This window comes from Cetorhinus maximus, chromosome 25, assembly GCF_964194155.1.
Source record: "Cetorhinus maximus chromosome 25, sCetMax3.hap1.1, whole genome shotgun sequence".
Classification (NCBI taxonomy): domain Eukaryota; kingdom Metazoa; phylum Chordata; class Chondrichthyes; order Lamniformes; family Cetorhinidae; genus Cetorhinus; species Cetorhinus maximus.
This window is the reverse complement of record NC_135903.1, coordinates 43,503,297-43,529,464: the sequence shown is the minus strand read 5'-3', so window position 1 is coordinate 43,529,464 and position 26,168 is coordinate 43,503,297. Positions and strand designations below refer to the sequence as shown.

Below are 26,168 nucleotides of genomic sequence, written 5' to 3'. Positions count from 1 at the left end.
TGAAACCGACAGCTCGATTTTTTTTCAAAAAACCGGTTTGAAGGTCATGGTCTTGGTCTTCAGCTATGCTGGCTTTATTCTGATGCCCTGCTGTGCTGGGGCCTTTGACTGCCCAGCTGCTTTCCCTCATCCTCTCAAAGACAGAGCAGCACCTTAACATAACATAAGGACATAACATAAGAACGAGGAGCAGGAGTAGGCAATTCAGCCTCTCTAGCCTGCCCCGCCATTCATTTCGATCATGGCTGATCTCATTTCGGCCTCAACTCCAATTTCCTGCCCTCTCCCCATAACCTTTCAACCTGTTACTGATTAAAAATCTGTCTATCTCCTCCTTAAATTTATTCAGCGTCCCGGCATCCACTGCACTCTGAGGTAGTGAATTCCACAGATTCACGTCCCTTTGAGAAAAGTAATTCCTCCTCATCTCTGATTTAAATCTACCACCCCTTAGCCTAAAACTATGGCCTCTCGTTCTAGAATGCCCCACAAGGGGAAACATCCGCTCCACTTTGCCTATCCCCTTTAGCATCTTATATCTCTCAAATAGATCTCCTCTCATCCTACTAAACTCTCGTGAGTATAGGCCTAAACTGCTCAATCTCTCCTCATAAGACAAGCCCCGCATCTCTGGAATCAATCTAGTGAACCTCCTCTGAGCCACCTCCAGTGCAACTACATCCTTCCTCAAGTAAGGGGACCAAAACGGTGCAGGTGCGGTCTCACCAATGCCTTTTACAGTTGCAACAACACACCTTGTCTTGTGTCTGGAGTAACGTAACTCCCCATTAACTGGTATTTTTGATTGACTGGCACCACCCATTCCTGGGCATGCTGGATAACGAGAATCTTTATTGTAAACAATTAGGAAGGCAAAGAGAGACAGTGAAAGTAAATCACCAAGGAACAAAGAAAAAAGTAAAATATTTTACAGGCACATCAATAAAAAAAAGGTGGTGTTAGAAATAAGACAATTAACGGATGGATAGGATAATATTACAGGTAATGAAAGAGAGATGGCAGAAATATTAAATAATTATTTTGCTTTGGTGTTTACTAGGAACATAGAACAAGTAGACATGACATCGAGTGACACGATGTGCAACGAGATATGTGAATTTGAAATAAGATAAAAGGATACATTGAATAAACTAATCAAACTCAGAGGATAAAACCCCTGGACTGAATGGATTTCATCCACTTATTTTAAAACAATCTAAGGAATAGATAGCAGAAGCATCACTACACATATTTAATAATTCATTAGCAAAAGCTGCGGTGTCAGAGGACTGACAGACAGATAATGTAATCCCTATATTTAAGAAGGGGAGCAGGGCATGTCCAGGGAATTATAGGGCAGTCAACTTAATATCAGTGGTAGAAAAATAATGGAATCCTTACTAAAGGAGAGATTAGATGAATGTCTAGAAATGAGAAGCAGAACGATGAACCGTCAACATGGATTTCAAAAGGGAAAATCTTGCTTGATCAAGCTTGATGAATTTTTTGAGGAGGCAACAGAGAGAATGGACAATGGTAATGCAATAGATGCCATTTATTTGGATTTTTAAAAGGCTTTCAATAAGGTGTCTCATAATAGACTAATGAATTAAGTTAGAGAATGTAGAGTCAGGGGACACGTGGTAGAATGGATTGCTAGTTGACTTCAAGACAGAAAGCAGAGAGTGGGAGTAAAGGGTTGCTAGTTAGAATGACAGAAGACGGGAAATGGTGTTCCACATGCATCAATGCTGAGACCACTGCTGTTCACAATTTACATTAACAATTTGGATTTTGGAATCAAATACACAATTTTTAATTTGCGGATGATACCAGTTTGGGGGAAATAGTGAATACTGAGGAGGATTGCAGCAAATTACAGAAGGATGTTGATAAACTTGTAAAATGGGCAAATAATGGAAAAACGAAGTTCACTGAGGTAGTACATTCTGGCAAGAAGAATAGGGAGGACGGTTATTACTCGGAAGGTGAAAGTCTAAGTCGGGTAGAAGAACAAAGGGATCTCAGAGTACAAATACATCAATCACTAAAAGTTGCACCACAGGTGAGCAAGGCTGTGAAAAAGGCAAATCAAGCACTAGGCTTGATTTCTAGAGGGATAGAATTGAAATGTAAAGAAGTTATGTTAAACCTATTATCTAACCTTAGTTGGACCACACAGAGTACTGCATGCAGTTCTGGTCACCATATTATAAAAACGATAGAGGTACTGGAGAAGATACAGAGAAGATTTACAAGGCTGATACCAGAAATGCTTGGGCATACACATCAGGAAAGGATTGACAGGCTGGGTCTTTATTCTCTTGAAAAAAATAAGATCGAGGTATGACCTAATGGAGATCTTGAAAATGATGAGAGGTTATAAGAATGGATACAAAGAGTGTGTTTCCTCTTGTGGAGTACAGCATAACTAGAGGCCATCAATATAGGATAGTCATCAAGAAATCAAATAGGGAATTCAGAAGAAACTTCTTTACTCAAAGAATGGTGAGAATGTGGGACTCATTACCACAGAGAACAGTTGAAGCAAATGTTATAGATGCATTTAAGAGGAAGCTAGACAAGCGTACGAGGGAGGAGGGAATAGAAGGTTATGCTGATAAAAATGAGATGAAGGAGGATGGGAGGAGGCCCGGGTGCAGCATAAACACCAGCATGGCCTGGTTGGGCTAAATGTTTTATTTCTGTCTAAAATAAAAGCAAAATACTGTGGATGCTGGAAATCTGAAATAAAAACAAAGTGCTGGAAAAATTCAGCAGGACTGGCAGCATCTGTGAAGAGAGAAAGACAGTTAACATTTAGAGTCCAATATGACTCTTCTTCCAGACAGTTCTGAGAAAAGTCATGTTGGACTCGAAACTTTAACTCTCTCTCTCCACAAATGCTGCCAGGGCCCATGAATTTTTCCAGCACCTTCTGTTATATTATGGCTACTTCTGTGCCATATATCCTATGCAACCCTATGCCATGCGTCTGCCCATTTTATCAGGCGATGTTGTAAAGAAGTCTATTGCTATTCTCCTCACTGTTTTACATTTCTGAGTTTCACATCATCTGCAAACTTTGAAATTATGCCCCATATACCCAAGTCCAGATCATTAATTTATATCAAAAAAAGTGGTCCGAATACCAACCTCCAGGGAACACCAATGTTAACTTCCCTTCAGTCTGAAAAACAACCGCTTCCTGTCCCTTAGCCAATTTTGTATCCATGAAGACACTCCTTGGATCTCATGGGCTTAGATTTTACTAATAAATATATTATGTGGTACTTTATTAAACACCTTTCGAAAGTTCACATGCACAATCACATTGGCCTCATCAATCCTCTTCATTATTTCATCCAACAGCTCAAATCAAGTTAGTCAACTATGATTTGCCATTAAACAAATGTGTGTTGGCTGTCATTTATTGATCCATATTTTTTCCACACGCCAAGGTGCAGGTTAAAAGAAAAGTGGATAGAACATGGGGAATGCAACTGAACTGAGCTTGGGCTCTGTGAAGGACAGATCTCTGCTAGAAGAAACAGAATGACTAATTTTATAGAATCATAGAAATTACAGCACAGAGTGAGACCATTCAGCTCACTGTGTCAGTGCCAGATCTTCAACTCTACCTAATTTAGTTTCCCTGCTCTTGCTTCATACTTTTCCCACATTGTCCCTTTTCAATTAACTTCTCTAATTCCCTATTAAATGATGCCGTAGTCCTTGCCTTGATAACTATTTGTGGTAATGGTAACTTCATATTCTAATAATTTGCAAGGCAATTAGCTAAACTTAAAACTATAGTGATTCAGGATGAATCTTGGGAATAAACAGGAACTGGGTTAAAGAGTAGAAAGCAATAGGCACATGTTAAAGGATGAGGGATAGGGGTGCACTACGTAGGGTACCCAGGGTTCATGAAGTAAAGCAGCTAAAGGATTCACACCTGGGATCTGACTATTGTTGTTTCACATTTACATTAATGACCTACATTTAGAAGCTTAATGCAAAGGGACTGCATTAAGCTAAGTAGGCAAATAGGTGGCACATGCCATTACCTGCACTGTTCCTCTAATTTGGTATCAACAAATTTCAACATCATTCTTCTCACACCTTACGAATGCAGGCCATTTGTATAAAAAGGAAAATGAGAAAAAAAAAAGCTCATTTTAATTGTGTGTTTATCAAAATTATAAAATATTATACAGACAGCTCCATATTCAGCAGGGTCAGATAGAAACAGTAGCAGCAGAAACCACAAAGAAAACTAATTTAGCAATGTGATTGGCTGAAATTGCAAGCTTTCAGGTCACGGCTGATATTCAGCCAATCAGAATGGTTAAACTAAACAAGATATTTTCTGTAAAGTTGAAACAAAAAGCAAAGAATGCTAAAGAGAAAAGACAGGTTATGACCTCTCGGATCCTTCATCACAACAATGATTAACTACAATATTTGACTGAATAACACGCTTGATTTTTCTGCTCAGATGGATTTATCCTGCCATCCTGTGTGTTTAATATTCAGCCTGCTATATGCAAGACCTTTAATTATATAGAAGAGCCAAATTAGAGGAAGTGTGCAGATGCCTTTTTAAAATTACTAAGCTTGCTCTTTATTCTGTGAAGAAAGTGGTTGCCTGTAGCACCAAGATTTCTGGACAGTACTCTTATTACAGAACACTTTTTACCATAAACCATACCTTTGATTGATCGTCCGAGTCTAGCTTCCCTCCACCCTTCTCCTTCTTCCGCTTCGGTTTCTTTTTCTTCTTCTTTGCTCCCGTTTCATCCCCGGGACTCTTACTGATTTAGAAAGAAAACAGAGCTAAGAAAAATTATACGATGGAAAGCTGAGGCTGTAATGGAAGAAAAACTCAGCCAGACTTTGGTTACAGCATAAGGCACAGATGGTAGCGGAAAAAGTGTTTTCAATCTTTGAATCAAAGACCCCTGACAACATTGTTGCACTGCTACCAAATCCTGACCAAAGAATAATTAACAATGTAGATTGTTAGAATTCTTGGCAATATTTTCTAATTTCAAACTCTAGAGGATGCATACCGAAAGGAAAATTTATGCAATGTGATCAAATTTTACTGAAACACGATGAGATTATAGGAACTATCCTTGGCTTCAATAATGGACAAGCAGGTATCCTACCAATGGGTTTTACTGACATTGTGGTAATGAACGGAGAAATGAACCCAAAGAGACTTCTGCATTTGCAGTCTCACTCCAACAATGCACTCATTAGGAATCAGCTGGGAGCTATAGGGGATTACCATTGCCTAAGCAATGTGCAATGACAGTGTGCTAGTCCCCAAATAAACTGTACCACATGCTTCAGTGCATTTCACTCCAGAGTGGCAGCATGTGCGATGGATAAACTCTGGAGTTAGGACCCCAGAGCTATACTGGAACAGAAATTCATGTGCTTCCCACTGCAGCTGCTGGTAAAGGCAGTGTGAAAGTGACACACTGCCCTGAGTTTGGCAGGTCTGTGCCAAATAAGCTGACCTCAGACAGGATGGCAAGAGAGACACAATCATTCTCTGTGCTCTTGGATCCCCACTTCAGATCACTGTCTAGCAATCCCATCTTGGAAAATGCATTGTTGTGGGGATCAGATAAAACAAGACAGGAATGCTGTTATGACATCCCCACAGTTGAATAGCCAAAACACAATACCTCGGCTCAAGCATGAATGGCCACTTAGTGTACCTGTTTGGAACCAAGAATCAGCACCTTGAGGAAAGAAGGGATTAATTTGACATAAAAGAAACTTATCTGAGCATAAACAAAATCAGAATCTGTAAATGTGAACACTAATCCAATATCACCAGAACTCATCTTCCGCCTTCAAGAGTTTTGGGTTATTTTTCAGTTTAAAGTGTTGGTTTGCTACAGACGTTAAATTGCACTGAGATAACAGGTCGGAAGAATTCTAAGTTTGATGTTGTTTTCTCAAATTTACAGTGGGGAAGTAGTGTGACCCGGGAACCAGTGCTTCAGGAAGTGAGTGCTAAATTGGGAACTCAGTGCTAGTGAGAATTTGGTGCAGAGGGTGAATGAGGTGCTGCTTTTTATTCTTTGTTTTATCTCCAGTAGCTGGTGAGTGTTTTTTTTTGTCTCCAAGCCATTGCAATTACTTTACTAAATTAGCAACTAATTAACTAAAGAAATAGATAAATAGTGTTAGCAACAGGGCTGGTGGTGTGCCATGACTGTAACATTTAGCAGTTCGTAGAATGCATTGCAGAACCAGACAACCAAAACTGACGTAAGTATCTGCAGCTTGAGCTCAGAGTTGCTGAGTTGGAGTCCAAGCTGCAGAGATTGTGGGGCATCAGGAAGGAGGAGTGTTACCTGGACGCTTTGCTTCAGGAGGCAGTCACACCACTTAGGATAAGTAAATCTTCAGAGTTGGTCAATGGTCAGGGACAGGAGGGTGTGACTGCAAGTCAGGCAGGCACAGGGATCCATAGTGATGGAGGGTGCTCAGCCCCTAACTTTGTCCCAGAGGCATCAGGTACTTTCTGCCAATGGGGAAGAGAACAAGGACTGTAGGGCGGGTGAGCAAACTGGCAGCCTGCACCATAGTGCAATATGGCCAATCAAAGGGGTTTGGGGTTGGAAGGGTGGGGGGGCAGCGAAAAGGAATGTAGGAGTGACAGGAGACAGTCTAGTCAGGGGGATAGGTACTGTACTCTGCAGCCATGACCAGGAGTTCTGAAGGTTGTGTTGCCTGCCTGGGACCAGGGTTAAGGGCATCTCCTCTTGACTGGAGACAAACTTGGAGTGAAAGGATCCATTGATATGGTCAACATGGGAAATAACAGTGGTACAACTAGGAATGATGTCCTGCTGGGAGAGTTTGAGGAGTTAGGGTCCAAATTAAAATGCAGAACCTCAAAAGGCAATCGTCTCTGGATTGTTATTTCAGCCACGTGCCAATTGGCATTAGGATCAAGCGGATTAGGGAATTAAACACATGGCAGAAAGTGTGATATGGGGAGACAGGGTTTCAATTCATAGAAAACTGGCACCAGTACTCAGGAACGATGCAGATGGTCCACTTAGATGGGCTCCAATTTTTAAAATTCAGTCATGGGATGTGGCTAGACCAGCATTTATTGGCCATCCCTAAATGCCCTTGAGAGGGTGGTGGTGAGCTGCCTTTAGGACCGCTGCAGTCTATGTGGTGTAGGTACACCCACAGTGCTGTTAGGTAGGAAGTTGTAGAGTGAATGTTTGTGGATGGGGTGCCAATCAAGCGGGCTGCTTTGTCCTGGATGGAGTCAAGCTTCTTGAGTGTTGTAGGAGCTGCACTCATACAGACAACTCGAGAGTATTCCACCACATTCCTGACTTGTGCCTTGTAGGTGGTGGACAGGCTTTGGGGAGTCAGGAGGTGAGATACTTGTCGCACAATTCCTAGCCTCTGACCTGCTCTCGTAACCACAGTATTTATATGGCCTGTCCAGTTCAGTTGCTGGTCAATGGTAACCCCCAGGCATAGAGGATTAGTTGGCTGACAGTAAGGTTTATCAGGGCATTTTCAAGTTGGCAAGTGGTGACTGGTGGAGTGCTGCAAGGATCAGTGCTGAGGCCTCAGCTCCTTAATTTATATTAATGACTTGGATGAAGAGACAGAGTTATGTACCCAAATTTGCTAATGGTGCAAGCTGCGAGGACACAAAGAGGCTGCAAAGAGATATAGACAGATAGGGCCGGATTAATGCCCTGAGGCAGGTTTGGATGCAGGATGGGCATTTTAAAGGGCAGGGTGATGCCAGGTGTGGACCCCGCCATCTTCCACCTCAAACCCAACTAAGTCCAGACCAGGAAGGCTCGTCGACAACCTACCCTCCTTGAGGCTAACTGAGGCCCTTAAATGGGCAATTAATGTCCACTTAAGGGCCTCATCCTGCTACTGCTGATATTGAACCAATGGTGGGCATGCAGGAAGCCCAAAAAGCAAACCATGTCGTGTTTACTTGCAGTCTCCCGGGTGGGTCAGGGGAGGCTTCCTCATTCAAGGGCACTCAATGCCTGATTGAGGGACCAGGCATTGGGCTTTCTTCTGACCCCTCCTAGCAAGCGACTCTTTCCCACCTTCACATCTGTAGCCCAGGTCCCTCGTTGATCCTGTGCCTCTGGTGGGTGACATTGCTGGCAACTACCACCGCTGACCCGGTAGTGATGCCAAGCAATGAAGAGCCGCTGGCCACTTAAGTGCTTGGCTGGCACTTAATACGGCAGTCATTCTCCAAAGGAGGCAATACGGGATTTTCACCAGCTCTCCAGCTGGTGGGCAAGAGCCCTGTTGCCTGAATTAAATTCTGCCCATTAAGTGAGTGGAAAATAAGAAAGCAGATCGAGGTTAATGTGGGGAAGCACAAGGTTATTCACTTTGGTATAAAGAATAGAAAAGCTGATTTTTTTTGAAGTGTGGAACTTGTAAATGTTAATCTTCAGAGAGACTTGGGTTTACTCATACAAGGAACAGCATGCAGATACAATCAGCTTTCGTGGGCTATTTCACCTTGGAGACCATACTGTCTTCATCACTAATACACAGCTCCAGTAGTTACTGGAAAGTGACCAGGAGCAGGAACACTGGCTCGTTTTCCCCTTCTCTAATGTAGGAGCCTGGAGGATAACTGTAACACCACCACAACTGAGGTTAACTGACTCAGAACAGGGCTCTAACTGTAGGTTATCTTTGTCAGCTTGACTCAACTACTCAGAGGCTGCACCAACTAAGCCACAGACAGAAACGGTCTGTTTTTGACTGGTCGTCCATGCAGACCAACACGTGCTTGGCATTGTGGGCCTAAGCAGCACCTTGAATACTGCATTACTGCATCAACTGGCCTTGCACTTGTGTTAAAAATTATTAAAAGCTTCAAAATTGTACATTTTAAAAATCTCCAACAATAAGTACTAGTTATTGTCATTAAAAGTAGACAAGACTCAACTTGATGTAGTGACTTTAGTTGATACTGTAACTTCGCTCCGTTTAATACAGGTCAACGCTGAGGCAGACAGCAAAATGCCATTTTTGTGAAGGTTACAGCACAGCAGCACGACTAGAACAGCAACGCTTGGATTTTCACAATTAACAAGACATCTGCCCCTTGCTTGAGGTTGTTGTGGCATCTACATGTAAATAACAGCGAGCACCATTAGCCTTATCATAATTCACTGCCAAAATAATGGTCAATGAGTTAAACCCATTAAATTTTTACAGTAATTTGCAGTGCATTTCTTCAACAGCTCTGCTAAACTACCAGGTGTCCATTTTTGTCCTTAGTAGGATGACAAAGATTTGACTTGTGCCCATCTCAGTGCTCTGTATGAACATCGAGTGACAAGCAGTCTGAGTGACAGTACTCAGCCTCCACCAAACCATTGTTTGGGGAGCATGGAATTCTGGGACTTGTCATTCTGCTCTCCTCAGAGCCTCCCACCTCTGAACAGCAGGAACAGGTCAACAGCTACAGCTTCCAGGAAACATGCTGCCCATGCACATGTTAGGTGAGCTATTACCATTTAAAAATTCCACAGGTACATCATATAAACTACTCCTCCCCATTTTCCCCCTAGGCTGCTTCTAGTGCTTAGGAGATTAATATAACGTTCCTGAAGACTCTGAACAATCCTGAGTGATTTGGCAACCCCACTGGCAATGTCCCAGCCCAGTGTCAGCTTTGTTCCACAGTAGCACTTGCAACTTTGAATCAGAAAGTCATGGGTTCAGTCTCCAGTCTCAGACTTGAGCACACAGTCCAGGCTGACACTCCAATACAGCAGGAAGAAGTGCTGCACTGGTGGAGGTGCCGTTTTTTTGAAGGGAAAGTCAAAGCAAGGCACCACAAGGCACCTATTCAGGTGAATACAACAAATCCCTTGACATTAATCAAAGAATAGGGGGTTCTACTAGTGTCCACCCTGACAATTGCTCAACCCTTGACTAAACATCAACAAATTATCTGACCATTCGTTCATCTGCTGTTTGTGGAACCATTTCCAGAACTTATTAAATTCATAATCAGGATTAAGTAAGTTACAGAGAAATCGTTACACAAGATTTATAAAGCAGTGATATTATAGTAGAACACCCATATCTGTTGCTAGTGCATATACATGACTGGTGGAATAGCTCATCCTTAGTCGACAGTGCAGCAGATTACCCGTGTGGATATTACATTTTAACCCTGTAGTGGTCACTGAGGTAAACGCCTGTGCAATGGATTGCTAGCAGTTACTGCAGCTACTAAAAACCGGGTTTCTTCCTTGAAATTACTTGACTGTAAATACCGATCAGCCAAATACCTAAGTACCAAGTGATAAGATACTAATTAGCCTTAATGCTACTTACATGTTATCAGGTAGGATCCATGGGGAGAAGGATCACTAATTTACCACTATTTGTACAGCAAAAATATGGTGCATCACATGGGAGGGAGGTGACAAAAGCAGAGGGAAGCTAGAATGCATTCTGCACATTGGTTAGGGTGCATCTGTGCAGTTCCAACAGAGAACACCACATGTCAGCATTGTGTTCAATTTACAGACAATTCCAGAACACACACACATCCTGTAATGTTCATTCAGGCACTACAGTTTAAACTGCTGAAATGCTATAACTTTAGTGAAAAGTCCTTTGAAATACAAGGTGAACTGTTCAATTGAATGTAAAACAGAAACTACACTTCAGAAATACTGTCAGCCACGGCACAATTGGTAGCACTCTTGTTTGAGTCAGAAGGTTGTGGGTTCAAGTCCCACTCCAGGGTTTGAGCACAAAAATCAAGGCTGACACTCCAGTGCAGCACTAAGGGAATACTGCACTGTCGAGTGTGACATTATAGTACAACACCCATATCCGTTGCTAGTGCACATACATGGCTCTGGTGCAATAGCTCACCCTCAGTCAACAGTGCAGCAGATTACCAGTGTGGATGTTACAGTATAACCGTGTAGGGGCCTATCTGCCTGCTCAGATGGATGTAAAATATCCTGTGGCTCTATCTCGAAGAAGAGGAGAATTCTCTCTGGTGTCCTGGTCAATATTTATCCCTCAATCAATATCACAAAAACAGATGATCTGGTCACTATCACAATGCTTTATGCGGCTGTTTGTAGTGCACAAATTGGTTTCCAAGGAATCCAATAGGGAATTCAGAAGAAACTTCTTTACCCAAAGAATGGTGAAAACGTGGAAGTTGCTAGTATAGCATTAAATAATGTGCAAAGTTACGGGGATAAGGCAGGGGAAGTTCTCAATGGAAACCGTCATCTGTTTTTCATGAATCATTGCTGATCTTCGCAGGCTATCCATCCTTTCCTGGGCTCCCTTTTATCCTGCCGTATAGCCAACAGGCTGTGGGGTAATATTTGATTGGCCGGCTTCCCCAGCAACAGTGGTCAATCCAAACATTTCCTGGAAAGCATCCCGAATAGCTGCCACTTTGACTTCTTTATTAGAAGTTACCAAAACATGCCTGGATCCAGGTTGGTGATCATGGACTCTACAGAATGTTTCGTTTTATCCAAAACTGATTTCACAACTGGGTTTCCTGCCACACGCTTAAAGAAGCCCCACAGTCCTCCCCCAGAAGCACTTTGGTCATAGTGCACAAACATCCTGGGGTCTTCAGTCTCCTCTGGGAAAGTAATGGAAGAGCCACCTCCAACAGGAGCAGAGGCCTGAGTCATTGAGTTTGGTCCAACCCTTTTACGAGTGGGGACATTTTCTCCCCATCAACTCTATCCAGCCCCTTCATGATTTTGAACACCTCTATCAAATCTCCCCTTACCTTAACCTCCCCAAGGAGAACCGTCCCAACCTCTCCAATCTATCTTCCTGACTCAAGTTTCTCATCATGGAACCATTCTTGTAATCCTCTTCTGTACTCTCTCCAATGCTTTAACATCCTTCCTATAGTGTAGTGCCCAGAACTGTGCCCAATACTCCAGCTGAGGTTTAACTTGTGTCTTATATAAGCTCATCATAACCTCCCTGCTCTTGTACTCTATGCCCCTATTAATAAAGTCCAGGATACTGTATGCTTTATTAACTGCTCTCTCCACCCATCCTGCCACCTTCAATGATCTATGCACATATACACACAGGTCCCTATGCTCCTGCACACCCTTAAGAATTGTACCCCTTATTTTATATTGCCTCTCCATGTTCTTCCACCAAAATGCATCACCTCACATTTCTCCACATTGAACTTCATCTGCCACCTATCTGTCCACTCCACCAACTTGTCTATGTCCTTTCAGGTTCTACACTGTCCTCCTCTCAGTTTACAATGCTTCCAAGTTTCGTATCATCCGCAAACTTAGAAATTGTCCCCTGCACACCAAGATCCAGATCATCAATACACATCAGGAAAAGCAAGGGTCCCAATACCGACCCTTGGGGAACTCCACTACAAACCTTCCTTCAGCCCGAAAAATATCCATTGACCATTACCCTCCGTTTCCTATTACTCAGCCAATTTTGCATCCACATTGCTATTGTCCCTTTTATTCCATGAGCTATAACTTTTCTGTATCGAATGCCTTTTGAAAGTCCATGTACACCACATCAACAGCATTACCCTCATCTACCCTGTTACCTCTTCAAAAAACTCCAGCAAGTTAGTTGAACACAATTTTCCCTTTAGAAATCCATGCTGGCTCTTCCTAATCAACCCATATTTTACTACGTGATTACTAATGTTATCCGTTCTTGCCCCATTGAAGTCGACTCTCTCCCAGTTAATTATTATTACTCTGGATTGCACTTTGTCCTTTTCTACTGAACCTTACGATACGATCATCACTATCTTCTAAATGTTCCCCCACTAACACTTGATCTACATGGCCCACCTCATTTCCAAGAACCAGGTCCAACAGTGCTTTCTTGTTGGACTGTACACATATTGCCGTAAAAAATTCTCCTGAACACAAACTATAAATTCTTGCCCCTCTCCACCTTTTGCAATACCACTGTCCCTGTCTACATTCAGGCAAAGTCCCCCATTATAACTACTCTATAGTGTTTGCAACTCTCTAATTTCCCTGCAGATTTGTTCCTCTTCATCCTTCCCCCTGGCTGGCAGTCTATAAACTACACCGAGCAATGTAATTGCACCCTTTTTGTTCCTTAGCTCTAGCCAAATTGACTCTGTCCTTGAACCCTCTGAGACATCCTCTTTTTCCAGCACCGCAATGCTCTCCTTAACCAATACAGCCACCCCTCCTCCATCTTTCCTGAACACCTTGTACCAAGGAATATTTAACACCCAGGCCTGCCCTTCCTTGAGCCAGGTCTCTGTTATCGCCACAACATCACAATTCTGCATGGGAATCTGTCCCCGTAACTCTCCAATCTTATTTACTATACTCCATGCATTCACATACATGCACAGCAACCCTGAATTAGGCTTCATGACTTTCTCCCTTACTCCAATTCAGTTCTGTTGAAGGGTCATGAGGACTCGAAATGTCAGCTCTTTTCTTCTCCACCGATGCTGCCAGACCTGCTGAGTTTTTCCAGGTAATTCTGTTTTTGTTTTGGATTTCCAGCATCCGCAGTAGCTTTTAGCTTTTTGTTTTTATCCAACTATTAACAAACTACTGTCTTTATTAGTGCTATCTGTCTCTCCCAGTATTTTGTGCACTCTGGTATTCCTCTCTAACATTCTCTCCTGGTTCCCACCCCTGCCGAGTTATTTGAAGCCCTCCCAACAGCACCAGCAAAACGACCCGCAAGGAACTCAGTCCCAGCTCTGTTCAGGTGCAACCCATCCGGCTTGTACAAGTGCCATCTTCCCCAGAGCCAGTCCCAGTGTCCCAGAAATTTAAAGCACTCCCTCCTGCACTATCTTTCTAGTTATACATTCATCTGCCTTATCCTCCTATTTCTGTACTCACTTGGACGTGGCACCGGGAGTAATCCGGAGATTACTACATTCGAGGTCCGGCTTGCTAGTTTTCAACCTAACTCACTAAATTCTGACTGTAGGACCACATCCCCCTTCCTATCCAAGTCATTGGTCCCAATGTGGACCATGGCCTCTGGCTCTTCACTCTCCCCCAGAAGAATGTCCTGCAGCCGCTCGGTGACATCCTTGACCCTGACACCAGGGAGGCAACATACCATCCTGGAGTCACCTCTATGGCTGCAGAAACACCTGTCTGTTCCCCTCACTAATGAATCCCCTATCACTATTGCTCTTCCTTTCTCCTTCCTCCCCTCCTGTACAGCCGAGCCCCTCGTAGTGCCACAAACTTAGCTCTGACTGCACTCTTCTGAGGAACTAGCGCCCTCACCAGCTTCCAAAACAGAAAACCGATTTGTGAGTGGAGCCCCAAGGGACTCCTGCACTACTTGCCTAGTTCTCTTGGACTGCCTGGCTCTTTCTGCCTCCAGGTTTCTAAGCTGAGGTGCGACCACCTCTCTGAATGCGCTACCCATGTAGTTCTCAGCCTCACAGATGTGCCACAGTGACTCCAGCCGGTGTTCGAGCTCCGAAATCCAGAGCTCTAGGTTCTGCAGCTGGCAGCACTTCCTGCACGTGTGGTCGTCTAGGGCACTGGTAGCATCTATGACTTTGCATATATTACGGAACACACATTCCACTCGACCGAGCTGCCCTGCCATGGCTTAGCTTTATTTTACTTTGGTTTATTTATATTACTTTATTATACTGGCCCTTACTTTCCTTTATTCCCGGTGTTTCTCACTTAAATCCAAGTATAGCTACTTCTTGTACCCAGTTGTTATACAGTAAGACCTGTCCCCGCCAGTACTGCATCCAGTGTCATACAATGACAGACCAGCACAAATACTGTACAGTATTATTCAATGACAGTAATGTACTGGCAGGAATAAGTCTGAGTGTTATACAGTTAAGACCTGTACATACCAGTTCTGTACCTGTGTTATGGTGACAGGTCTGTCCCCATAAGTACTGCATCCCAGTGTTATATAGACAGAGGTGCAAATTCCATAAGGAATGAGGAGATTTTTCTCTGAGGGTCATGAGTCTGTGGAGTTCTCTTCCACAGACAGCAGTGGAGGCTGGATCATTGAATATATTCAAGACTAAGTTAGATTTTTGATTGACAGGGAGTCAAGGATTATGGGTGGCAGACAGGAAGGTGGAGTTGAGGCCACAAGACAGGTCAGCCATGATCTTATTCAGTGGCGGAGCAGGCTCGAGGAGCTGAATCCTGCTCCTAATTCTTGTGTTCTGTCATTCTATCATATGTCCCATTACAGCTTCCTTTTATCCTCAGAATAATTTAATTTGTGTCCATGACTCATTGGAGTCAGAAGGTTGTTGATTCAAGTTCCACTCTAGAGATCTGAACGCATATTCCAGGCTGACACATCAGTGAAATACTGAGGGAGTTCTGAACTACCAGAAGTACCAGTTTTCAGATGAAACATTCAACCAGGCCCCTTTTGCCCTCTTGGGTAGGCATAAAAGATTCCATAGCAAGATCAGGGGAGTTATTCCCATTGTCTTGGGCAATGATATTTCCTCAATCAAAATCTGGTTATCTGATTATTTGAGCACTTTCACATCTGCTTTGTGGGAGCTTGCTGTGCACAAATTGGCCTCGACATTATAACAGTAATTACATTTCAAGAGTACTACATTGACTGCAAAGTGCTTTGGGGTGTCCCGAGGTCATGCAAAGTGTGATGAAAATGCAGCTTTTTCCTATTTTAGTGGTATCTGTAAATTTAGATAGCAGTTCCCCTAGCCCATGACCATAAGATCAGAAATAGGAAGGATAGGCCATTTGGCCCATCGGGCCTGCTCCATCATTCAATATCATGGTTGATTTGATAGTGACCCTAATTCCACTTTCCTGCCTGTCCCCCATAACCCTTGACACCCTTGTAGATCCTAACTCCCCTTGTAGATCCCTTCCTAACAGCACTGTGAGTGCACCTACACCACATGGACCGTAGCAGTTCATGAAGGCAGTTCACCACCTTCCCAAGGGCAACTAGGAATGGGCAATAAACGCTGGCCCAGCCAGCGAAACCCACACCCCATGAATGAATGAATACAAAAAAAAGCTTCGTCTAGTTTTGCCCTGAAAATATTTATTGACTCCTCCTCCACTGCTCTCTGAACAAGAAAATTCCAAAGACTAAAGGCCGTCAAACAAAATCCTTCCTTATCTCCGTCTTAAATGGGAGACCCCTTATCTTTAAACTCTGCCGCCAGGTTCTAGCTTCCATATGTTTCAATGTTCAATGTTTCAAAAGATCACATCACATTCTTCCAAACTCCAATGATTATAGGCCCAAACTGCTCAAGCTAACCCTCATAAGACAACCCCTTCGTCACAGGAATCAGGCTGGTGAACCTTCTCTGCACTGCTTCCAATGCAAGTGAATCCCTCGGAAAAACTCAGCAGGTCTGGCAGCATCGGTGGAGAAGAAATCAGTTAACGTTTCGAGTCTTCATGACCCTTCGGCAGAACTGAGTATAGTTAGGAGAAAGGTGAAATATAAGCTGGTCTAAGGTGGGGGGGCGGGGGGAGAGAGAGAAGTTGAGGGTGTGCTGATTGTGGAGATAAGCAAGCAGTGATAGGAGCAGATAATCAAAACATGTCACAGACAAAAGGATCAAAGAGGTGTTGATATAAAGAAAGAGCACACAGTGCTCCCCCCGCCCCCCCACCTTAGACCAGCTTATATTTCACCTTTCTCCTAACTATACTCAGTTCTGCCGAAGGGTCATGAAGACTCGAAACGTTAACTGATTTCTTCTCCACCGATGCTGCCAGACCTGCTGAGTTTTTCCAGGTAATTCTGTTTTTGTTTTGGATTTCCAGCATCCGCAGTAGCTTTTAGCTTTTTGTTTTTATCCAAGTGTATCCCTCCTTCAGTAAGGAAAACTGTATGCAGCACCTCAGGTGTGGTCTCACCAATGATCTACACAGTTGTAGCAAGACTTTCCTACTTTTATACTCCATTCCCCTTGCAATAAAAACCAACGTTCCAAATGCCTTCTGTCATGAAGGCGCAGCTCTTTATTTTTTGAAAAATAATTTTTAAAAAAACCTTCAACTGAAACTCTAATTTGAAACAAGACAGAACGGCTTTAAAAAATGCGAGGCCGCCTTCCAAGGTGAAGTGAGAAAGACAAACAAGATCTCCCCCAAGGAAGTGTGAAGAGAGAGAGACATTGAAACCCAGCACTCAGGAAGGTATTAAAAATCCAAAGTGCTGGAGTTTAGTCAAATGTAATCCTATCAAGACAATGGGGAACTGCTAGCCAGACAGGATATACAACGAACAGACACTCAAACCCCCTCTGGAGGATGAAAGTTTCTACTATCTTGAAAAGGGTCAAAAGTTTCTGAGGTGAAACATCAAAATGTGATTACTTGTTCTACAACAATTAGCGGACATTCTAATCCAATTCCTTTGGAATATACAGTGAGCAGGACTTTGAAAACTGGATAAAAGCAAAAAACTGCGGACGCTGGAAATCCAAAACAAAAATAAAAATACCTGGAAAAACTCAGCAGGTCTGGCAGCATCTGCGGAGAGGAACACAGTTAACGTTTCGAGTCCGTATGACTCTTCAACAGAACTAAGTAAAAATAGATATTTCACCTCTCTTTTATTTTTACTTAGTTCTGTTGAAGGGTCATTCGTACTCGAAACGTTAACTGCGCTCCTCTCCGCAGATGCTGCCAGACCTGCTGAGTTTTTCCAGGTATTTTTGTTTTTGTTAAGTAAAAATAGAAGAGAGGTGAAATATAAGCTGGTTTAAGGGGGGGTGGGACAAGTAGAGCTGGATAGATGGCCAGTGATAGGTGGAGATAGCTAAAAGATGTCCTAGACAAAAGGACAAGGAGGTGTTGAAGGTGGTGATATTATCTAAGGAATGTGCTAATTAAGGGTAAAAAGCAGGACAAGCAAGGTATAGATAGCCCTGGAGGGGGTGGGGTGGGGTGAAGGAATCGAAAAAGGCTAAAAGGTAGAGATAAAACAATGGATGGAAATACATTTAAATAGGTGGGAAAAGAAAAATCTATATAAATTATTGGAAAAAAAAAGGGGGGGCCGGAAAGGGGGTGGGGATGGAGGAGAGAGTTCATGATCTAAAATTGTTGAACTCAATATTCAGTCTGGAAGGCTGTAAAGTGCCTAGTCGGAAGATGAGGTGCTGTTCCTCCAGCTTGTATTGAGCTTCACTGGAACAATGCAGCAGGCCAAGGATGGACATGTGGGCATGAGAGCAGGGTGGAATGTTGAAATGGCAAGCGACAGGAGGTCTGGGTAATGCTTGCGGACAGGCCGAAGGCGTTCTGCAAAGCGATCACCCAGTCTGTGTTTGGTCTCTCCAATGTAGAGGAAACCGCATTGGGAGCAACGAATGCAGTAAACTAAATTGAGGGAAGTGCAAGTGAAATGCTGTTTCACTTGAAAGGAGTGTATGGGCCCTTGGACGGTGAGGAAAGGGGAAGTAAAGGGGCAGGTGTTGCACCTTCTGCGGTTGCATGGGAAGGTGCCGTGGGAAGGAGGTTGAGGTGTAGAGGGTGATGGAGGAGTGGACCAGGGTGTCCCGGAGGGAACGATCCCTGCGGAATGCCGCCGGGGGGGGTGAAGGGAAGATGTGTTTGGTGGTGGCATCATGCTGGAGTTGGCGGAAATGGCGGAGGATGATCCTTTGAATGCGGAGGCTGGTGGGGTGATAAGTGAGGACAAGAGGGACCCTATCATGTTTCTGGGAAGGAGAGGAAGGTGTGAGGGTGGACGCGCTGGAGATGGGCCGGACACGGTTGAGGGCCCTGTCAACCACTGCCACCCATCCTCTGTACTGCAGCATTCTGCATGACCATTTCACAGCCGTCAGTTTCCACAAGCCAAGTGGACACTATCCAAATGTTATGTCTGACTGAAAACCAACTGATAATACTGCAGTGAAGAGACAAGGGAGGAAATCTGATGGCTATTGACACAACATTGAGGTATTGAAGATTAAGTAGCAAACTTAGCACCTACGTTTTTTAAAAAATAACCTTGGCAGCAAGTTCATTAGTCTGGTACTACAGGCAAAATAATGTAAGTGATTCTTAAAATTACCATCTGTGTGCCAATAATTAATAAGGACAAGCTACCATGGATTTAGAAAGGCAAGATCCCGCCAGTCACACTTTGACTTACTTTGAGAACATGACAGAAAAAATATGGTATCAGCCATGTTATGGCACAGCGGATGGTAAATGCTGAGCTGTTCAAATCCCAGAGGGTAACTTGAAACAGCTGCCACAACTGTTTTGCAATGTGCATTTTTATTTTGAGTTGCGTGCCTTAAATTCAGTAGTAATAAGACCGAATCTTAGAGATTTTTTACAAAACTAAATTAAACATTTATTAATAAAAGAAATGATTTTAAGCACATACATAGGCCTACAAATTACTTTAGCTCCCAGTTACACCTCTGTTAAGGCAACAACAAAACAACATAGATTTCAACAGATCCAGGCAAAGCACACAATACCCTGGACAGTGATATTTAAAGTGAATTATCTTAGCTTCAGTTCCTGGAGACAGCAGCTTGGTACATAGAATCTGGAGGCTTTTCACACTTGTTAGATCTTAGAATTCCTTCTTCTTACACATAACCTCATCTCCTTTATACAGGTTTCTCCCTTTTTAATGAAAATTCCATTGTCACAATATGTCTTTGCAACTTTACTTTTTCCATAATATAAATCTTTCATAGCACTCCTATTATCAGTAATCTTTGGGAAAAATAAACACACTGTTTGGGTTAGCCTCTTATGGCTAGGTGTAACACCTTACCATCTCTTTGAAATTCACTACTCTGGTTTATCTAAAAATGCAAATGTTCTTCACACCTCACATTCGAAAACTTCAGCCACATTTACATATTTAGCATTTCAAACCTAGCTTCTCTTCTGATACATAAAAGACCAGCTGCCTGCAATTCAAAACACACACACGCACACCCCAACCCCCTACTCAAACCCACTATTAGCCTACCTTTATAATAATATTATGAAAATTATTTTATTTTCATGACAAGCCATGACTCAGAGGGTAGCTCCCTTCTAGTTCAGAAGGTTGTGGGTTCAAGCGCCTAACCAAAGACTTCAGCACATAATCCAGGCTGATGCTTCAGAAAGTGAGAGGGTGCTGCGATATTGGAGGCAATATTTTTTGGGTGAAATGTTAACCAAGGCTCCATCAGCTCTCTCAAATGAGCATAAAAAATTCCAATGACATTAAAGAGCAGGGGAGTTTTTGTGGTGACCTGCCCAACACTTGTCCCCTAACAAACATCACTAGAACACATTATCTCATTGCTGTTTACGGAACTTTGCTGTGTACAAATTGGTTGCCATGTTTCAACATTACAATAGTGACTATACTTGGAACATGCTGTGATAGTGAAAGGCACAATATTGGTAAATAGGTAGAATGCTCAATAATACAGTTGACATTCACCAACTTCTGACAGTTTCCCATGAAAGACTTTCAATTAAACTGTATTGTTCGGCGTCCAGGTAAAACACAGAATGGAATAAGATGTCAGGGTTAAAAAAAAACATATGGCAAACGATCCTGCTGGGTCCGGTGCTTTCAGCTTAGTTGTAAGATTGTCAGGTTTACAGGCCGTGTTACACAGGGAGAGCAGTACAGGCAGAGAACGCAGTTGAAGATTTGGAGGATCAGTTATACAGCTGGACGACAAACAAGGTTCATTTCTAACAAATGAAAAGTATTATACACTGGGAAAAAAAAGTGGAACTCAAGCAAAAAGTGAATGGAACAGAATTAGCAAAGGATGTGATAAAGTGTCACACAACAGGCTTGTAAGCAAAGTCATCGCCCATGGAATAAAAGGGACATGAATAGAAACAAATCAGCAAGGCAATGGGGAAAAGGCAGGGGAGTGGGACTGGCTGAGTTGCTCTTGCAGAGAACCGTCTCAGACAACGGGCTGAATGGGCTCCCTCTGTGCGATAACCTTTCTATGATTCTATGAAAATATTTTGATGCAGGACTGGGAAACATCCTGATGACACTACAGGTCCAGCCAATAACATGGCTCTTCCAGGGTCATGTGGCTCTGTGTTACTCTGATGTCTTTCCAATAAAAGGTCTCAACACGTTCAGCCACTGACATGACACAGCAGCTTAATAGGGAAGGTGGCCTGATATGTGTCTGACAGCCGGGAAAGAAAACTGTTGGGTGGTGAAAGTTTAGTCTGATAGAATTGTAGGAGCTTTCATAGTACAAGTATCCTTTAGGTTATTTCCCTTCCAAGTCAAGAAAAAATATACACACGGATTGCGTTTTAGAACATCCTCTTGATCACATGATGAAAAGGTTCTACTTTACCCCATTTCTATCCAGGAAGGAGGCTGTGGGGTTGGCTGACCTAAGCAAAAACAGTCTCCTGATGCTCTATTTCCTAGAATATCCTGACTCATCCGAAGTTGGAACATAGGTATAGAGGTAGAGCATTTAACCAGGAATAGTTTCTATCTAGCCTATGTATTTCCCTTAACATTAATATAAATGCTGCCACTTGGCTTATTTAGCACACCAATTAATTTTTTTTAAAAAACATCACACTTCAGCTACCATGTCTCTTAATTTTTTTTAAAAATTCATTTACGGAATGCCAGCATCTATTGCCCATCCCTAAGTGCCCTGTAGAAGGTGGTGGTGAGCTGCCTTCTTGAACCGCTGCAGTCCATGTGGTGTAAGTACACCCGCAGTGCTGTTAGGGAGAGTGTTCCAGGATTTTGACCCAGCGACAGTGATGTACTTCCAAGTCAGGATGGTGAGTGGCTTGGGGGAACTTCCAGGACAATGGGGTTCCCATGTGTCTGCTGCCCTTGTATTTCTAGATGGTAGCGCCTGTGGCTTTGGAAAGTGCTGCCGAAGGAGTCTTGGTAAGTTCCTGCAGTGCATCTTGTAGATGGTACACATTGCTGCCACTGCGCATTGGTGGTGGAGGGAATGAATGTTTGTGGAAAGGGTGCCAATCAAATGGGCTGCTTTGTCCTGGAAGGCATCAAGCTTCTTGAGTGTTGTTGGAGCTGCACTCATCCAGGCAAGTGGGGAGTATTCTATCACACTCCTGACTTTACCTTGGTGGTGGACAGGCTTTGAGGAGTCAGGAGGCGAGTTACTCGGCACAGGATTCCTAGCCTCTGACTTGCTCTCATTGCCACAGTATTTATATGGCTCATCCAGTTCAGCTTCTGGTCAATGGTAATCCCCAGGATGTTGATGGTGGGGATTCAGTGATGGTAATGCCATTGAACGTCAAGAGGCGATGGTTAGATTCTCTCTTGTTGGAGATGGTCCTGGCCTGGCATTTGTGTGGCCACTTGTCAGCTCAAGATTGGATATTGTGCAGGTGCTGCATTTGGACATGGACTGAAATTGGTCCCCACACAACCACCCATACAGTAGGCTGAAATTAATGCCCTCCTGTGGGAGGTTGGTGATGGGGGCTATTTAATCAGGCAGGAGTGTGGCAGATGGGGACGCTGCCATCCTCCTGCCTCTGCCTGTGGCAGGAAGTCAAGTAGTTGGCCTTTCCACCCCATTGTCAGCTGAAGCCATTCGGTGGGCATTCAATGGCCACTTAAGTGTCTCATCCCACTGTCACTGGCATTCAGAAGGCAGTCGCCATCCGGAAAACCCAAGAAGCAAACCCCATTTGGGGTTCCTGCGGGCTTCCAGGGTGGGGTCCTTGTTAAAAGACAGAGGGGCCACTGAGAGTAAGCCCTGCCATTGCTGCACACCCACCTCACCCCTCTCCTGCCCTGCAATACCCACGTCGCGATTCCTCACCTGCCACACACCCATGCATGGATCTCTGTGATCCTGGGCCTCAGGTGGGTGCATTACTGGCAGCAGTCACCACCTCCAGTGGGGCTGCCAAGTAATGAAGAGCTGCCGGCCTCTGATTGACTGTCAACTCTCAACAGGTGGGATTTCTGCCCCTAGGGTCCTTGATCCTGGAAAAGGCCCACCACTAGCCCGTCAATAGGCACTTAATTTGGCAGACCTTCCCACTCTCCAGCTGCAGGTAAGGCCCCCAACACCAACACTAAATTCCTCCCACGACTTCACCTTAGAAGTCAAAATATTTCCTGCATGCAATGCCAAAACCATTATCAGTTGATGTACTTAACAAAACAATATACAAAGATAAGTAAACAATGAGGACAAAGTGACTGAGTAATTGGATAAATAAGACTATTAGATAGAATCAGCAAGATTTGTTAAAGGTCAGTTGGGTTGGACTAACCCAGTTGATTTTTTATTTGAGGTCACTAATAAGACAGACAAGGAAGTTTTCTTTTATTCATTGATGGGATGTGGGCGTCGCTGACTAGGCCAGCATTTATTATCCATCCCCAACTGTCACTGAGGTGATGGTGGCAAGCTGCCTTCTTGAACCGCTGCAGTCCACATGGTATAGGTACATCCACAGTGCTGTTAGAGGGGAGGAGGGGGGGGGGAAAAGAGTTCCAGGATTGGCGGAGGAGAGCACAGTTGACGTTTCGAGTCCTCATGACCCTTCAACAGAACTCTGTTTGGTTCTGTTGAAGGGTCATGAGGACTCGAAACGTCAACTCTGCTCTCCTCTGCCAGACCTGCTGAGTTTTTCCAGGTATTTCTGTTTCTGTTTTTGTTTTGGATTTCCAGCATTCGCAGTTTTTTGCTTTTATCGAAGAGTTCCAGGGTTTTGACCCAGCAACAGTGAAGGAACGACGATATATTTCCAAGTCAGGATAGTGAGTGACTTGGAGGGGAACTTCCAGGTGCTGGTGTTCCCATCTATCTGCTGCCCTTGTCCTTCTAGATGTTAATGGTCGTGGGTTTGGAAGATGCTGCCTAAGGAGCCTTGGTGAGTCTCTGCAGTGCATCTTGTAGATGGTACACACCGCTGCCACTGTGTACCGGTGGTGGAGGGAGTGAACGTTTGTGGATGTGGTGCCAATCAAGCGGGCTACTTTGTCCTGGATGGTGTCAAGTTTCTTGAGTGTTGTGGGAGCTGCACTCATGCAGCCAAGTGGAGAGTATTCCATCACACTCCTGACTTCTGCTTTGTAGATGGTGGACAGGCTATGGGGAGTCAGGAGGTGAGTTACTCGCTGCAGGTTCTTAGCCTCTGACATGCTCTTGTAGCCAGTGTTTATATGGTAGTCCAGTTCGATTTCTGGTCAATGTAATCCCCGGGATGTTGATAGTGGGGGATACATGGTAATCCCATTGAATGTCAAGGGAGAATGGTTAGACCATCTCTTGTTGGATATGGCCATTGCCTGGAACTTGTATGGCACAAATGTTACTTGCCACTGGTCAGCCCAAGCCTGGATATTGTCCAGGTCTTGTTGCATTTGGATGTGGACTGCTTCAGCATCTGAGGAGTTGCAAATGGTGAACATTGTGCAATCAGTCCCCAATTCTGACCTTATGATGGAAGGAAGGTCATTGATGAAGCAGCTGAACATGGTTGGGCCGAGGACACTACCCTGAGGAACTACTGCAGTGATGTCCTGGAACTGAGATGATTGATCTCCAGCAACCACAACCACCTTCCCTTGTGCTACGTATGATTCCAACCAGCGGAGAGTTTTCCCCCCTGATTCCCATTGACTCCAGTTTTGCCAGAGCTCCTTGATGCCACACTTGGTTAAATACAGCCTTGATGTCAAGGGCAGTCACCCTCACCTCACCTCTGGAGTTCAGCTCTTTTATCCATGTTTGAACCAAGGCTGTAATAAGGTTAGAAGCTAAGTGACCCTGGCGGAACTCAAACTGAGCATCAGTGAGCAGGTTATTGCTAAGCAAGTGCTGCTTGATAGCACTGTCGATGACCCCTTCCATCACTTTACTGATGATCGAGAGTAGACTAATGGGGCAGAAATTAGCCAGGTTGGATTTGTCCTGCTGTGTGTACAGGACTAACCTGGGCAGTTTTCCACATTGCCGAGTAGATGCCAGTGTTGTAGCTGTACTGGAACAGCTTGGCTAGGGGTACGGCAAGTGCTGGAGCACAAGTCTTCAGTACTATTGCCGGAATATTGTCAGGGTCCATAGCCTTTGCAGTATCCAGTGCCTTCAACTATTTCTCGATATCACATGGAGTGAATCAAACTGGCTGAAGACTGGCATCTGAGATGCTGGGGACCTCCGGAGGAGGCCAAGATGGATTATCCACTCGGCACTTCTGGTTGAAGATTGTTGCAAACGCTTCAGCTTTATCTTTTGCACTGATGTGCTGGGCTCCTCCATCATTGAGGATGGGGATATTTGTGGAGTATCCACCTCCAGTGAGTTGTTTAATTGTCCACCACCATTCACGGCTGATGTGGCAGGACTGCAGAGTTCAGATCCAATCCGATAGTTGCGGGATCGCTTAGCTCTATCGCTCGCTGCTTATGCTGTTTGGCATGCAAGTAGTTCTGTGTTGTAGCTTCACTAAGTTGACACCTCATTTTTAGGTATGCCTGGTGCTGCTGCTGGCATGTCCTCCTACACTCTTCATTCAACCAGGGTTGATCCCCAGGCTTGGTGGTAATAGTAGAGTGGGGGATATGCCAGGCCATGAAGTCACAGATTGTGTTCGAGTACAATTCTGCTGCTGCTGATGGCCCACAGCGCCTCATGGATGCCCAGTCTTGAGTTGCTAGATCTGTTCGAAATCTAACCCAGTTGGCATGGTGGTAGTGCCACACAACATGTTGGAAGGTATCCTCAATCTGAAGACAGGACTTTGTCTCCACAACGATTGTGTGGTGGTCACTCCTACCGATACTGTCATGGTCAGATGCATCTGCGGCAGGCAGGTTGGTGGGGATGAGGTCAAGTATGTTTTTCCCCTCGTTAGTTCCCTGACCACCTGCCACAGACCCAGTCTAGCAGCTATATTGTTTAGGACTCGGCCAGCTCGGTCAGTAGTGGTGCTACCAAGCCATTCTTGGTGACGGACACTGAAGTCCCCCACTCAGAGTACATTCTGCACCCTTGACTCGCTCAGTGCTTCCAAGCGATGTTCAACATGGAGGAGTATTGATTCATCAGCTGAGGTGGGGTGGAACGTGGTAATCAT

At 44.1% G+C, this 26,168-nt stretch overlaps 1 protein-coding gene across 1 annotated transcript in view; it reads right to left on the bottom strand.

Moving 5' to 3' along the window:
• Window positions 1–26,168, bottom strand: part of nmt1a (N-myristoyltransferase 1a) — an 83,272-nt gene that overhangs the window by 42,980 nt on the left and 14,124 nt on the right. Inside the window, exon 2 of the mRNA XM_078529863.1 lies at window positions 4,715–4,817. Within this exon, the coding sequence (XP_078385989.1) occupies window positions 4,715–4,817 (103 nt within the window). The remainder of the gene's footprint in view (window positions 1–4,714; window positions 4,818–26,168) is intronic.